General features: G+C 38.3%; 1 protein-coding gene across 1 annotated transcript in view; it reads right to left on the reverse strand.

The window, feature by feature from the left end:
- The window catches only part of kcnj19a (potassium inwardly rectifying channel subfamily J member 19a), a 30,070-nt gene extending 13,453 nt beyond the window's left edge, over window positions 1-16,617 (reverse strand). Inside the window, exon 1 of the mRNA XM_020923837.2 lies at window positions 15,833-16,617. Coding sequence (XP_020779496.1) covers window positions 15,833-16,501 — 669 coding nt within the window. The 5' untranslated portion in view covers window positions 16,502-16,617. The remainder of the gene's footprint in view (window positions 1-15,832) is intronic.
- Between the last annotated feature and the right edge of the window lie 221 nt (window positions 16,618-16,838).

Here is a 16,838-nt window from a genome sequence, read left to right on the forward strand (position 1 = left end):
AACACTGTTTTTTCTTTAATACTTCAACTGTACAACTGCTAGTGTTTGTACAAAAATTCTCAATATCGATACGAAGGAATTCATTCAATAACAATTACGATACCACATTTAAAAATGCCCCTTTTTTAGTAATAGAATGTAATTTTTATTATACAAAATAATATTAGTATGAGGCCTTATATTCATTCTGATGAAGCTCAAAATCATTCTAAAATTGTTCAGGAAAGATCACATTTTGTTTTCTTAAGGTTACTTTTTGCAGTATTGATACTATGAGTTTTAGTAGTACTTTACTTTTGACAAGCCTAACTACTAGTCCAATGAGAAAAAAGAACCTAATAACATAAGCCTAACTACTGCTACTACTACAACTGTTACTTTATCTTTACACCAAGGTAAGTAAAATATGCATCACAACAAAAAAAGTCAAAGCATATTTTGGAAAATTTACATTCAAATTGTTTAAGCTACATTTTATTTTCACAGGAAAATCTGTGCTCTACATTTGACCCACACATAACCCGTCTGGGAGCAGTGCCTGAGGACCCTTCACCAGATCTGGGTAAGTATCTGTAGCTCGAGGATTAGACTGTTGTGCATTATGTATGAGGGGTGAAAATAGAAAGAAATGCTGACCCAATTTATATATGTGATGCCTGCTATTTCAATGTCATTCTCACATGAAGGTGTATGCAGTTTAAAAACATAGTGGAGCATTTCCTATATTACCACATGACATCACAAGGTGGAAAAGCGTTTTCCGTTTGAGAGAACTCCCAAAGGTGCCTAAGTATGCAGGGTTTGTGTGTTAAACATGTAAATGAAACAAAACAAAACTTTGGGTATGTGTTTGATGAAGAAACAACATTATAACATAGATCAGAAAATAGTGCAATCTAAGCCCTTAAATAATAAAAGAAACATTAACAACCAACAATACAATATCTGAGTGAAACCTGTTTGGGCATACCAGTGCTACCAGGTATTATATTTTCAGCTTTAACACCTGCTATGTTTACATCACCCCTCCCACCCTCCTGACCTCTCCCTGACACTGCACAGTCTCCCACAGAGCAACACAAAGTATGAATGAAGAGTGAGCGAGTAGTGTTAGCATAGCCTGAAAACACGTCTATTTTTATCTTCTGTGCATATCAAAGAGACTCTAGTTGTTTTTCCTCGATGGGAGCACTGTTTCAAGTGTCGGGGCCATTGTTCTCTTGTCAGGTGCTCAGGGGTTGTTGAATACCGTTTGACATCTGCTCTTCCACGCACTGCGTTATCTCTGCTCCAGCTTAAGAAATGCCACTTCTTCCGTTCTGTCAGTGGAGCTTAAAGGTGCATTGTGTAACTTTTCCATCAAATGCTTTTCTCCATGAAGATGTTATTGCTTTGTCTGGAATGTTTCACAGTATGATATTAAACCTTTCAATCTTCATGGAGATCAAACCAGACCAATTTACAGGTCAGAACTGTGGAGCTGCGACCCCACTTACTGTTAGAATGCCTTTTTCTAGGTATTTTCAGGCTATAAAACCACAAAGCTATCTAAAGTTATACTGTGGAACATTCCAGGCAGAGCAATGACCATATCCATAGAAACAAGCAGGAGACGGAGCCCTAACCAAAAAGTTACATAGTGCAACTTTAAGAAGAAAAAGTTGAAAATGTTGATAGGGAAATCTTCTTGCACAGACCCTCTGGTACATTTCTATGCTTCTGATTCAAATCTAGTCATGTTCTTCCTTTCACTGACACAAATAGTCACATTTATATAGCGCTTTTCCACCTTCAGTGCTCTCAAAGTGCTCTCAAGGAACCACTCATTTATTCACACATCAGTTTATGCAGAGACTGGGGGCGAGGTGGGTTAAGTGTCTTGACCAAGGACAGAATGACAGCATTCATCTGTGAATGAATGAGACCACTTTACCAATAATGTTTATGTTGAGAGCGGGATTCAAACTGCCAACTTTCACATCGGTGGACGAACACTACCAACTGAGCTACTGTCTGTCACAATTTTCTCAAAACATCTCGCAAAGATTTTAATTATAAACAAATAACATCTTTTTTATTGATTGTTTACAGATTGTTTACCATTATAAACAATCGTTTAACCATTATATTCGTACAGACAGAGCTGAATGTAAAGAATTACAAAGACTTCTGTTGTGGTGTAATTGCAATTTAAGTAGATTTTTAAACATGTAGTTGCAATTATGTATAATTCTAGCTATGTAATTGTACTTCACTACACGTACGATTGTAAGAATGAAGTACAAACTACAAATTGCTTTCTGTTTTCTTTTAAGAGATTAATTTGTTATCCACATCAAAGATTGTGCTTCGTCACAGCATCATGTGACTCTTCTGATGACTACTGCTGTCTAGGGGTCGAAACATGTCAAGGTAAATAAACGACTAGACTTTTAGATGAAAACAAAAGTAATTTGGAAAAAAAGAACATTGAATTAACCTTTTTGAAATAAGTACAAGTTCCAGTTACCCCAGTCCACTGCTGTCTCTGCTTCTCTTTACACAGGTACACGTAATGACATTGCATCATTTGCTCTGTTTGGCGGCATGGTCAAGTCCAGAGAATATAATCAAGTCAATCAAGACCAATCTGAACTCCTACTAAAATTGGTTAAAAAGTAAAAAGTACTTTGGGTAGTGTTTTTAATGCTTACTTTATACTTTGCAGCAGTACATGGACTTGGAATTTTGTATATTTTAGCCATCTTAACTTTTTGCACAATACTTCTGTCTACTGGCAGCAATAATGCAAAACTAATCTATTGTTATTCACGTTTTGGTCAGTCCACAAATGAGGAGGCACCAAAACAGAATATTGTAAAGGTCTTTTATATGTTCCAATGTTGTTCGATTTCTAAAGTGGTATAATGGCCGCGCATTGATTTGGACAGATGTTAAATCAAATATATTACACCTAAATTAACACGTTTTTGTTTTGTTAGGCTCTTATCATCACAAGCCAATACAATCTTCAAAGCTACATTAGGCCAACACAGGACACTCCCAGGCACCGATTGACTTGTCCAGATGAAAATGTCACTGGTGTTGTTAAACGCTGGCTATTACTGTCTCCCTTTATCTGAAAACCATTTATTGTAAACAACATCTAAAATCTTGTTATAGTGTGGGCTGTTATGAGGAAATGGGGAATTTGATGAGTACAGAACAATCTCAGGCAAAGAGCTGTGTTTCTGAAAGCGGCACACATAGCCCCGAGCGGGATCAAAGATGGCCGCTGTTATTTTCAATGGATTCTTGGCACAAACGCTATGAGATTTTCAGCTTCGAGGCTTGATTCTTTGTAGAGCGCAAGGACCAAAAAGTTGCGTAACACATAGCTCCACAATACTGGAATTATGGTCCTGCAGGCCTGTGATATTGGATTGCTAGAAATATATAGCGTTAGACTGACTTGTATCCATGTACTAATAATTAGGTCTGAGCTGGAGCCAAAGATTTTTTTGTATTGATTGGTCTCATAATTGTCAATTATATTTGATAGTTTCTTATCAAAAACAAAGAAATCTCATATTTTTTAATCAGTGGGGAAAAAAATGAACCACATGCTTTTACCGACAGATGATTGTATATAGATCTCTATGTTAAAAACAGCCTAGATAATTTTGAAACATTTTAAAAACATTTTTGATTTGATTTAAATTGGATTAACTGCACAAATAAATTCTGTCAAAAAATCTATAGGGAAATTATTCATGTATTTAGTCTTCTTGAGTTACACAGGCTACTTGTTTTAGATCATTTCATATGTTCATCATCTATGCTATACTTTTAGTTCTGTTAAGAATTTGACATTCTTATGAAGTGCACTTTACCCACAACTGTTTCTGATTCATTTTAAGTCAATATAGCAAAATTTGAGTCAATATTTTTAGTGTGAACACCTTAACGGTCCTATATTACACAAAATGGACTCTCGTGAGCTTTTAGCCATGTTATAATCTTGTTACGTCATCACATACCTGGAGTTATGTTTTGTTTCATTCACACATGTTTGAGTAATGCTTTATCATTAGTTTGTCTACATCTCCAAAGCTCAAAATGCTCTGTTTCTTCTTGTGATGACATGAAGTGGTAGTTTTTAATTTAACACCTACCTTTTACCTACCTTTTAAAACACAGTGGAGCACTTCCTGTTTTACAACATGACATCACAAGGTGAAAAAGAGTGTTTTCTGTCTGAGAAAAGAACTTTACGCCTAAATATGCACTGTTTGTGTGTTAAACATGTGTGAAGAAACAAAACACAAATCCAGGTATGTTTGTGGTGAGTAAACATTATAATATAGATCAGAAAATAGTGTAATATGGGCCCTTTAATATCTTGTTTACATTATGTATCAAGATCCCAGTGCTGATGGTCTGACGGAGTGGTCTTTGGCATAATAAAGACAAATAAAGACAGATTAATAAGACATGAGTCACCAAAAAGCAGTGGCAGCATTGAGAGAAAGGGCGGTTTGTCAGCGTCGTGATACATTACTTAGCACTGGGGTTTCTGACTCTGTGTCAAGGTCATTAAGTTCAATGTCTCCGCTGTCTGCACAAACAAACTAAATACAGATAATATTTTTAATAGCTTCAGAAAGTGCTGTTATTCAACCCCAGAGACACGATTGCTGACTTCATGAAAGGACTTCATGACTTAAAATGAACTTGGCAATTTTGTTGCCCGTCCCTTCTTCTGTACATTTAGTTTGAATCCAGATGTCTGGAATGGAGTTGAGTTTCTTCGGTCAATTAACATAATCATACAATGATTTAACACAGAAATTATGCATATCACTAAAGTTATTCTACAGACCGAAGGGTTTTAGGCTGAAGTTTTAACACTTATTTTGGTATTGGACCATAGAGCCTGAAAATCCTCTGTCCAAACCTTAGACAGTTCAACCACAGCTGCTAATTTGTATCACGTGTCTCTCAAATGCAGAAGTGTCTCCTCTCCATAATTTTTGTATCATTCAGAGCAAAATATATAGCCTTTTTTTAGTGCCTTTTAAAGTGCTTTGATTATTGATTCTGAGAACATCCACACTGTTTCTCAGTCCTTTATGTTGTTTTTTCCTCTTTATTTAATAAAGTGAAAAGAAAAACAGATGCAGGGTTTTAAATGAAATATTAGCCGGGTATAAGCTGGGTACTTGCAAGACACACCCAAATCGCCACATGTTCAGATGTCGCCACCAACAGATCGGTAACACTGGTAAGAGAGCTGCACATTACACTAGTGAGCAGCAGATTTTTTTTTTTTTCATTTGTAACAAAAGGACCACACTACATTTCTGGTGGGGGTGAACACAGGGCATAATTGGCAATATGGCATCTTGAAAATAAGTGATTAAAGATTACTAAAAGCATGCACAAATTACTCAGAATACAACTTCAGGAAGGTAGATGAGACAGGGGAACAGCTATAACATGGTTAAAAGCTCTGAAAAGTGGATTCTGCATACAACATTATAGCATTGCCTAAAGCTCACGAGTAATAGTTGTGTAATATAGGACCTTATGTTGTTTTTAGGTATGTAATACAGACTTATTCATTTTACTTTACTTCAGCATATTATACTTTAAAACAACACAATAGATCCCCTTCTCTCCCGTATTTGACATGCAGACTTGTACATTGGCGACAGTTTGCAGTTGGGGCCCTTCAGTTCACTGACTTGCTGCGATTGGTGTCACAATGTTCTTGGCCCAGGACGTGTTTAGTGTGTTGTGAGCCCTGCGCTGTGATTGGTGGAAAATCCTCTAACACAGCGCCGAAGTGTAAAGAGGCAGAAGATGTAGAGCTCGTACAGTCACGCCTCAGCACTGGGGGTTAGTGACGCACACAAATACAACAAGACACACCGCTACATGCTCTGGGTTTTCTGTTGTATGTGGAGCGGAGGAAAGGCAGTGGTCAGTGGAGTTTGAAAGATGAAGGATTCTGAGGTATTGAAACATTTTATAACAATAAGTAGTAGAGCATTGTTCATTGGAGTTTGCAAGATTGTTTTGTGGCGTTTTCAATGAAGGATTCTGAGGTAGTGAGGTATTGACACTGCATAACAATAAAAAATGTGTCTGTTCTAACAAAATTCACTTCAATTTGTACCTTTGTAGTATGCCTTAGGTGTAGTAGTAGTAGTAGTTGTGGTAGTACTAGTATTAGAGCAGTGGGAGTAGAGGTAGTATGCATTGGTCATTGGAGTTTGTACAAGTGTTTTGTGGCGTTTAGGATGAAGGATTCTGAGGTACTGAAACACAAGTGGTGGTAGTAGTAGGGGTATTGGTGGTTGTAGTTTGAAAGTATGTTTTGAAGGATTCTGAGCTACTGACACTTCATAAAAATTAAAAAATATGGCTGATCTAACAAATTTCACTTCAACCTGCACCTTTGTAGTATGCCTTATCAAAAAAGCAGTAGTACCAGCAGCAGCAGCAGCAGTAGTAGTAGTAGTAGCAGTAGTAGTAGTAATGAGGTACTACTAACAGCTACTTACTCTACTAGTAATGTTATTGGTGGTAAAAGTTGTAGTATTAGTAGGCAACAGTAGCTCTGTACAATGTTTTTCCAAAGGTTGGCGGTGAGATTTCAGCTTCTACAGATGAATGCTGTTTTTGTGTCCTTGGGCAAGACTCTTAACCTACCTCACCCCCACTGTCTTCGTACACATGTGTGTCGTAACAGTAGTGGTGGTGGTAGCAGTCGTAGAAGCAGTAAATAGTAGTGGTAGTCACGCTTGCCCCCCACTTGCTGTCCGTTTACTTATTTATACCATCCTATTTCCATTCATAGGGCCAATCAATAGAAATGACCAGCGCCCATAGCTCATGTTTTGTGTGAGCGATCGAAGTCAGATTTATACAGACTTAGACCTGTGTTGGAGTACTATATGGACCTGGTATATGGATCTGGTGGAGGCATTTCCTTTCCGTGTGAAGTGCGGTGCTTTTCATCAGTCTGCCTCTCCTCCTCCTCTTCTTCCTCCATCTCTTCTTTCCTCTCTCTTACTCCTCTTCTCCCCCCTCCTGTTCTTCTTTCCCTTCTCCTCCTCCTCCTCCTCTTTTGCCTTCATCTCCTTCTCTTCTTCCTCATCTCCCCATCCTCTTCCCCCTCTCCTCCTTCTTCTCCCCCTCCTCTTCCTCCCACTCACACCAGTGTCATATTTTCCAGCAGGGTGCCCTCTGTCATGGCCACCCCACCACGCTGCATTTTAGTGGGACCATGTGTGACAGCTCCCGTTGGCCTGGAAGTCTGCTCCACTCAACCTCAGTGACTACAGCTAATGCACGGCAGCTTACGCTCTACTAAGTCAAATATTCTGTTTTTTGTCTCCATGGAGATGTTGCTATTTTACCTTGAATATTCCACAGTGTGACATTAATAAACCTATCTATCTCATGGAAACAAGCAGTTGACAAGGCCAAGTCACTGGTGCAGATGTAACCCCGTGATCAGTTTTTAAGGTATGTTTTTAGCAATAGAGACATATAATTTAATAAATGTAAGATATAAAAGTTTAATGTCATATGGGGCAGACAAATACATGGGTACTTGTGAGTTTTAAGCCATGTTTTATAATATTGTTACCTCCTCCATAACCTGGAGTTGTGTTTCATTCATACATGTTGGGTAATCCTTTATTATTAGCCTGTTTACATCTCCATAGCTCAAAATGCTGTGTCCCGCTTTGTGATGTCATGTAGTGTTAGGTTTCAAGTTAACATCTTCTTTATAGATGTAACCCAGGGCTGAAATCATCCAAATGATTCTAGTGAGGGTGTTTGGAGTTCAAAAACACAGTGGACCACTTCCTGTATCACCACATGACATCACAAAGTGGAACTCAGCCTAAATATGCAGGAATTGAGTGTTAAACATGTGCAAATTCAACAAAACACAACTCCAGGTATGTTTGTGATGAGGAAATAATCATATCAGAAAATAGTGTAATATGGGTGCTTTAAATACTTTTATACAATTCTACAGTATCTAGATCAGGGGTGTCTAAACTTTTTCATCAAGGGCCACATATCTAAACACATAAGAAGCATAGGGCCATAGACTGATGCTCACTACAGTGAATAATTAAAATATGTGGATGTTTAACACGTTAGAATGAGCCATCAGTCTTTATTCATCCTGTGATCCTTAAATCCACACAGTAAATATTAAATATTAGCTTTATCAAGGTAGATTTTCAAAAAACATGCAATAAAAAGCTCATTTTTAACTGATGCCATGTGATTTGGGCCAACTCACCTGGAAGCCTGAGTTCCAAGAAAAATTAGTCTGAGGGCCGCATTTGGCCCACAGGCCATAGTTTGGACATGTCTGATCTAGATGATCACTAACATGAAAGAAGCTCCACAAATAGTTTATAACAAAAATAACATTGTCATTGTAATGGTACACATATACAATACAAATACCATCACAATATTCTACACCAAGCCTCAGCATAGAACTGTACTATTTTACTTTATTCTGCTCCTCCTCCTCCACCTCAGCGATCCAGCAGACCACAGCTGTCCAATCAGAGAGCTTCATTGTCACCTAATTTTGCTCTTGTCTCGTGGATCAGATTTGCATGTATCTATTCAAATATATTCCATAACCCACTCGCACATCCGGACTAGTGCATGGTTGACAGGCAGGGCTTTTTTTGCCAATTCCACCTCACCCGGGCTGACTCACTCTCTACTCGGCAAGGACCCTTCAAACTGTCTCAAAAAAAGAGAGAAATATCCAAAATATTCCAAGCCTGTATTTTGTTTTTGCTCCAAATGTTAAACAAGTGAAGTCACCACTGCCACAGCTAGTGACCCCTATAAGAGAGGGGAAGACAGAGGTGCTGCTTCCTGCTGCTACCAAAAGCAAATGAAAATCTTTTTTTTTTTTTTATACAGAGTGGATTTTGGAGGCAGAGCTACAAGGAAAAACTCTCTTCTCCTCCCCAGACGGTCAGAAGAGGAGGCAAGATTGGAGCATAGGCTGGTTCTATGAAAGGTCAATAAGGTTTAGAGAAGCACTAACCAAGACTGAGAAAATGAGACAGTTTAAAGCAAATCTATGCATTGACTTTTCAGAGCTTTTAACCATGTTATCATTGTCTCCCCTCACCATTTACTCACCCTGAGTTGTATATGGAGTGATTTGGACATGGTTGAGTAATCTTTAATTGCTTATTTTCAAGACGCTATATTGCTGATCAATCCCTGTTTTCACCGTCATCAGCATATGGCCAATCCAATTTTATTTTCTTAATCTGTGATGCACATAGGATTGCAGCATCACGCTGTCATTTTGGTACACTTGAAAAAAATAAATAAATCTGCTACTCAGCATGATCTGCAGCTATCAGTTGGAGTTGCTGATTTTCTTAATGTGAAAGCCAGTGGGCTTATTTCTTTTAAGACATTTTAGATGATTATTGCTATTTAAGATGTGTAAATGATGAGATAAAGGTGTGGATGTTAGAAGCACAACAGGTGGTGCAGAGTGGTGCATTTTAGGAGTGGGAAATTGTTAGTATAGTAAGACCAAAGTACAGTAAAAATTCCAGTTTAATTTTACCAATCAAAACTGTCCCGTTGTTTGTTTGTTTTTTTCCTGTTTTATGTTCCAAAAAGAGTTCTGCACACCTGAGTAGGCAACAGGCGCATAAGAAAACAGGTAAAAGAAATCTCTCAAACACCATTTCTCTCTCTTTAAATTAACTGGTCAGAACATTTCTGTCAGCTGACCTTAATCTTTTTTTTTTCCCTTGTTATAGAAAGTAATTATTGAATGTTGTTTAAAATCTGACCTTTTAGCTTTTACTTTTTATATTATATTGAAATGATTAACTGTGGCATTTGAAACTTACTTTCTCTTGGAATACAATCTTAAACAGCAAAAACAGCACAATATGTTCGTATGGTTGTTTGAGATTATAATTATTACATTTGGAGAGTTGCTATTTCATATTCTTTGCTTTGTTTTATCTATCAGGACTTTAGAGTATCCAGCTCAACAGCACCACCCCAGGTTGCACAAAGGAACTGCTCTGGCACCTTTATGTCTAACACATCCAAGGTAAAAAAAATAAAAAATTAAGTTATATGATCCACCAAAGTGAGCACTGCGTTTTATGGACTTGATCCTTAGCAGTATCTTGGAGAGAATAACTACATTTTCTTCTTGTTCAGGCACAGTGAGTCATTTTTATAGTTCTGTGCAAAAATCAGTGCTGTTGAGGGAGGCTCTGAAGCGAAAGAATAAGGTTAGACCACACAGCCCTGCAGCGCACACACACAGGCCCATAGAACTGTGCACAGAGCATCAGGCATTTATTGTGCTTTACAGAGGCATGAGAAAAACCATAGGGGGGTTACCGTAAAGGCAGGCGAATTTGTAATATAGACTTTGATTTTCTATGGGAATAAAAGGTGGGTTAGAAAAAGTGCTTAAGGAAAACTATCCACCCAAATGTAACTTTACATCTGCACAAGTACAGATGTTTTTACTACTTGCTATTTACTGCTAACCTCAGAGGAAATGGATTACATGAAGACGTAGAGCCATTCAGAAAATAAATTGACTTTCTGACTGCATCAGATTTATGAAGTTGTAGTGTGTTCTGTATCATGCTTTTGTATATTTCTGGAAAAGTGCTGCGCAGGAGTATGGGTGACGTAAGCTTGTGGACCGAGTATTGGACAGAATCTTACATCTAACCATTAGGAGGTTTTAAATAGTGCTCAGGAGAGATCTCTAAATTACTCAAACATGTATGGATTACATATATAACCTCTTCAGTCTTGTGTGTGATTAGGGAGCTTTGTAACAGGAGATTACACCTTGCTCAGACTTCACCAAGTCCATGGACATACATTTTTTGCAGTGATATTAACTATTTTGTTTTGCTGAGGGAAGAGCTTTGTACATTCGGGGATGGGAAAGAGTCTGTACTTAGACTCTAAACTTGATTTAAAGAGGGGGTATTATGAAAAATTGATTGTTTTGAGCTTATCACCATGTTATAATGTTCCCTCCTCAAAAACTTAACTGAAGAGCTCATTAACTGTGTTGTTATATTGCATTGAAGGGGGAGTGACTTAGCATGGAGAGCCAAAAGAGGGGAATCTCTGTGCCAGCAGTTAATACCCCATAGAAGTAAAATAAATTCTCTTTAAAGGTGCACTGTGTAACTTTTTTAATAGAGGGCCCGCCCCATGCTTGACTCCATGTAGTTGTATTGCTATTTATGGCATTTCTCCATGGAGACGAGCAGGCCACATCCTCAGGGATAGTTACAGGTCAGATCTGTCGAGAATTAGGCTCACTAACAGAAATAATGTAGATTTTTGCTGTAGTTTTGAGAAATAAAAACACCTGTAATTGAATAAATACAAGATAAATTTGTTTAATCCAATACTGTGGAGCATCCCAGGCAATGCAATAACATCACCATGGAGACAATGGAACAAATGGGGGATCATCCACCAAAAAAGTTACACAGTGCACCTTTAATAAATTACAAAACTTAAACTTTTCCACAATACTCTAGCGCATTTTGCAGTAATATTATGTTTTCTGGTGAATAGCCACACATCTCCAGCTCTACGTCTTCTCCACAGTGATCCAGTACAGTCCCCTCTTGGAGCCAATGGCGCAGAAGGTTCCTGGTGTATTAGAGTTGGTGCATGCATCATTAGGCTGGCTCTGTGTGACTGTGGTGCAGAGGACGACATAAACACGCTCCCAGCACCTCACTAATGCTGTTTGTCTTTTTTATGGCCCATTTTCTGTGCAGACACCAGCGGCTGAAAGAGAGGAGCTGTGCAAATTAAAAGCGGAAACCAGTCCACCTTGCATATTTCTGTGTTAGTAGCTGGTTTTTGAAGATTGTTATTTTAGTTATTTGTATAAAAAAATTATAATAGTATGTTGAGATATTAATTGGAAATGTGGGATAGTTTTTAACTTGCTGATAATTCTTGCTTGTTGGTTTGAAGTAAAGGGTGTACTCGAATTAAAGTACTGTTAAAAGGCCCATATTATGCTATTTTCTGATCTGTTATAATGTTGTTTCCTCATCAAAAACATACACAAAGTTTTCTTTCATTCACACATTTTTAATACAAAAGACTCTGTTCCACCTTGTAATGTCATGTGGTAATATATGAAGTGCTCCACTGTGTTTTTAAACTTCATACACCTTCTCTAGAATCATTTGGATGATTTAAACCCATATGCGGCTGTACCGGTTTGTCAAAGCCTGATCCCTTCAGATCTCAGAAGCTCAGCAGGGCCAGGCCTGGTTAGTGCTTGGATAGGAAACCGCTGGGAAAATCAGGTGCTACAGTGGGGCTCCAGTCACAAAAACTGTCGCTGTGTCCTTAGGCATGGCACTTCACCCACACTGCCTAGTATGAAAGTGATGAGTGCGTGAGTGATGGTGGGATCAGAGGGACTGATGGTGCTGATTGGCAGCCACGCTTCAGTCAGTCTGCTCCAGGTCAGCTGTGGCTACAATAGTAGCTTACCACCACCTGTGTAGTGGAGTGAATGAATAATGCTCTGTAAGGTAAGTTATTAACACAAACTTGCTTCATGACATCACAAGGTGGAACCAAATATTTTGAGCTTGGAGCTGTAGTCAGAAAAATAATAAAGGATTATTCAAATGTGTGAATGAAACAAAACACAACTCCAGATGTTTTTGAGGTGGTGCCAACATTATAACATGACTTAAATCTCACAAGAATCCAATTTGTGTAATTAGGACCTTTTAAACGTAGCATGTTAAACAATTTGCCATGTTAATCTTATGTCTTAAAGTCTTTTTACCTGACAACAATTGAGCTTAGATAATAGCACCACTTTTTGAAGCTATTGTGCCAGTTTTTGTTTCATGTGAATAGGCCCAGTTACAAAGGTACAGTGTTAATATTATGCCGGGCCAAAGAATCTGCAATCGACCATGTATCTCTGACCTGTCCTCCAGCTCAGTTTTTCACTATAGGGGCTGTAGAATGTTGTGATATCATGCGAACACAACCTATTTTATATACAGGCTCTCCTCTTACTGCAAAGACATCCATAGTCAAATTTGAATTGGGAGAGGAGCAGCGTAAACAGTGGCCTATCTCCTAAGCTTGGATAGTGATGTAAGATTGTGTACTATTCAATGCTTGTAATTCTGCCTGAACCACACTCATCTGGTAAAGACTGGCTTGAAATTATGCTCCCTCTGTGTACTTTCTCTATATCAACAATGTCTGTGCGTCACTTTGAATTGAACGGAAATGAAAAGACCTTTTCATGATAGAGATGAACACCAGAGCCCACAGGATATCGCTCATTAATGCATTCAGTGTTTAAAGGTCCTAAATTATGCAAAATTGAAGTTAAAATGCTGTTACCTCCTCTCAAAAACATACCTGGCTACATCTGACTACATCTCCAAATCTCAAAATGCTCTGTTCCACCTTGTGATGTCATGTTGTGGTAGTTTTCAAGTTAGCAGCGACCTTTTTACCTCTAGTAGGGATTGGCAATTCCAGAGCTGATTATCCAAATGACTTCAGTGTAGGTGTATGGAGTTTAAACACTCAATGGAGCACTTCTTATATTACCACATGACATCACAAAGTGGAAGAGTGTTTTCTGTTCTGAGAGAAGAACTCAGCCTAAATATGCAGGGTTTGTGTGTTAAACGTGTGAATGAAACAAAGCACAACTCCAGGTATTTTTTGATGAAGAAACAACATCATAACATAGACCAGAAAATAGCATAATGTGTTCCCTTTAAATGGCCTTTGGGAGCATTTTACAGTAAACCCCTGTAACTCTGGGGTCATTACTCTGTCAATTACAAGGCTGAGCGGTTTTGAAAAGTAAGTAACTGTAATTTTCCCAACCAATATTGCATCAAATCCAGATTGAGTTGACATTTACAAATGTCTTGAGGCAGTAACATTTGAGAAAAACCCTCAGAAATGAACTACTAAACAAATACAAGAATCACAATCACATTTCATAACATGTTTGTAAGGGCAGACTACTGTGTTTTATACATAATACAATCTTTTTTTTTTTTGTAACTTTATTTTTAAGAAGGTTTTAGGGCATACAAAGAATAATGAAGAAACTATAACAATCAAGCAAGATTACATGTACAATCAACAGCTCCCATATCACGATTAATCATAATACAATCTTAAAGAGACAAGGGTTGCACTGATCCAGCTTTTTCATTTCCGATACCGATTCCAGTTCTACCAATATGATACCGATACCAGTGCAGCGACTAATAAGTGCATTTATTTCCTTTAAACAAAAATAAAATAAGAGAAAACTGATCCAAATGTGTTATGTAGCTGTTATTTTATCTTTCAAATAACAGAACAACTTTGCATAAATAAAAATTCAAACATTCTGAGTTAACTATGACCTGTAAATAGTTGTATTATGCAAATTGTCTATGTCCAACCAGGATATCGCCTGAACTGATACTTGGAAGCCGATATCCAATACCAGTATCAGATCAGTGCGTTCCCAAAATACAGGATATAATGTATTTTGGTAAATTATTGTTGCTAATTTTCCAAATACAACACTTAAATTGAGATTTTAATTCAATTGCAAATTACAACCTGATTACACTATACCCAAAAGTATGTTCCATCCAGGTGTTTTCTGTGATGAGGATAGATGCACCTGTCTCTGACCCACAGCTCAAGGTTATGTAAGAATCATGGTAAGCCTGTTTGTGTTTAACGAGGAGCACACTGCAGGGTACAGCTAAGCCCTGAGTGTTTGATATGCAACTGTTGCCCCACGAGAGAAATACTACATCCACCATCAGGTTCTTCTACTGTCCTGTCCAAAACATCTCTTTTTATTATGATTATACGAAAGAATATGTTGATTAATAGAGCTTTAGATTTGATTTGTTATAATTAGATTGTCAAATTTTGGGATGTTTTGTACCTATATGTTCATCACGACAAGTCTGGCACCAGTGTTTTCGTCTACTTATTTGTGATTTGTGTAACTTTTGTGTATACATTTATGACATTTTAGTCTTATAGTATAATTGTAATTCATCTTTTCTATAGTAATATCAATGCATTTATACATGGTCCCTGATAAATAAAGAATAAAGTAAACTATTCTGCAAACAATAGATTTCTTAGATGTACATTTCTATATGTTAATTCACTTTTGTAGAGTTGCACACATAATATTAATGTATTGTTTTGCCCTTACTTAACCTCCTATGGTAAGTGTTGAAAATATGCTTAATAGTTTTGCTATAACACTTGAAACAATTCATCTCATTAGTTTAGTATAAATGCTATGCCCATATCAGTATAATGTAGATAAAAGTACTTTGTTTTATTAATATGTGGCAGCTATAGAGCAGGTCGTCTGGATACGTCTGACTAATACTTTACAGTAGTGCAGTGACTGTTGTCTTTTATCTGTTCTCACCATGGCGCCAATGCATGCTTGTTAAATAGAGTGTATTGTCATTTTTGGTTCATACTCCTGCCAATGGTTGATTGACCAATTGGGTTATCATTAGAGTGCGCCATTACGCATCTGTACACACTATTTAAAGAGATGGCACTTATATGTGGAGCAACTCATAAGGACAAAATTGCTTATTCATCACAATATAACAAAGTAGTAACGACATGTTTGTATTTAATTGTTTTGTGCATGCGCTTCTGATGCTCACTTCATGTTTTAAGCTCAGATGCGCACGTCTGTATACAGTGTCAGTCTTACCTTGATGAGTTTGCAACGGATCTGCGCAGAGACCATGTGGCTGTTCCTCAGGTTGCCCACTCGGAACATCAGGCAGAGTTTTCCGTCTCTCTGGGAAATCACCGCGTCCTGGCTGAACATGAGCGTCTCTGCGCGCTTCTTTGGTTGGGACATTTTAATAAACATACAGCCGATGAGAAAAGCGTCCACTATTGAACCCAGTAAAGATTGGAACAAGAATAAAATGATCCCTTCTGGGCATTTTTCTGTGATGTACCGGTGTCCGTAACCTATCGTCGCTTCAGTCTCGATAAAGAAGAGAAAAGCTGAGGGGAAGTTGTAAACATTGGCCACGCATGGAGTGTATGAGGGATCGCGTCCATGGTTCAAGTCTCCTCTTATGTACGCTATGATCCACCACATCGAAGCCATAACCAGCCAGGCTATTGTGTACGTTAGGATGAAAATGAGCAGATTCCAGCGCCACTTTAAGTCAACCAAAGTAGTGAACAGGTCCGAGAGGTACCTACTCGTCTCTCCCCCCAGGTTTCCGTGTTGGACATTGCAGCGTCCGTTTTTCTCCACGAAGCGCTGGCGTTTCTTCTTCACCGGCGCGGAGAACGTGGGCGCGCGGTTTGTAGTGTTGACCACCTGGTAGTCCTCTCCAAATTTCCTCCGAAGTGCCGCCATTTCGCCCTATTCCTTTTGCGAAAACGAGCAAAGACTTTACAAGCTGTTATGCCATGTTTTACGCTTGTTACCTGCAGTGCGTAAAGGTCGCCATAACCATGTTGCGCGCGCCTTTTTCTCCCCCTAAACAAATAAATTCCCTTACTACTAACTCCTTCAATACTGAATATTTATGTTATGAACTACTATCCACTCTTCGTGCGTAATTTGGTGCCTTAAACTGAATGTTCCATCTGGTTGAACGCTTGGGTTTGCCGTGCGCTCTGCTCCTCTGCTCCTTGGCACCTGCTTGACTGACTGGCGAAATACAGAGCTGTAACTGACCATTCACAGCTTC

Source organism: Boleophthalmus pectinirostris, unplaced genomic scaffold, assembly GCF_026225935.1.
Source record: "Boleophthalmus pectinirostris isolate CB_2022bp ecotype Guang Dong unplaced genomic scaffold, ASM2622593v1 HiC_scaffold_17, whole genome shotgun sequence".
Classification (NCBI taxonomy): domain Eukaryota; kingdom Metazoa; phylum Chordata; class Actinopteri; order Gobiiformes; family Gobiidae; genus Boleophthalmus; species Boleophthalmus pectinirostris.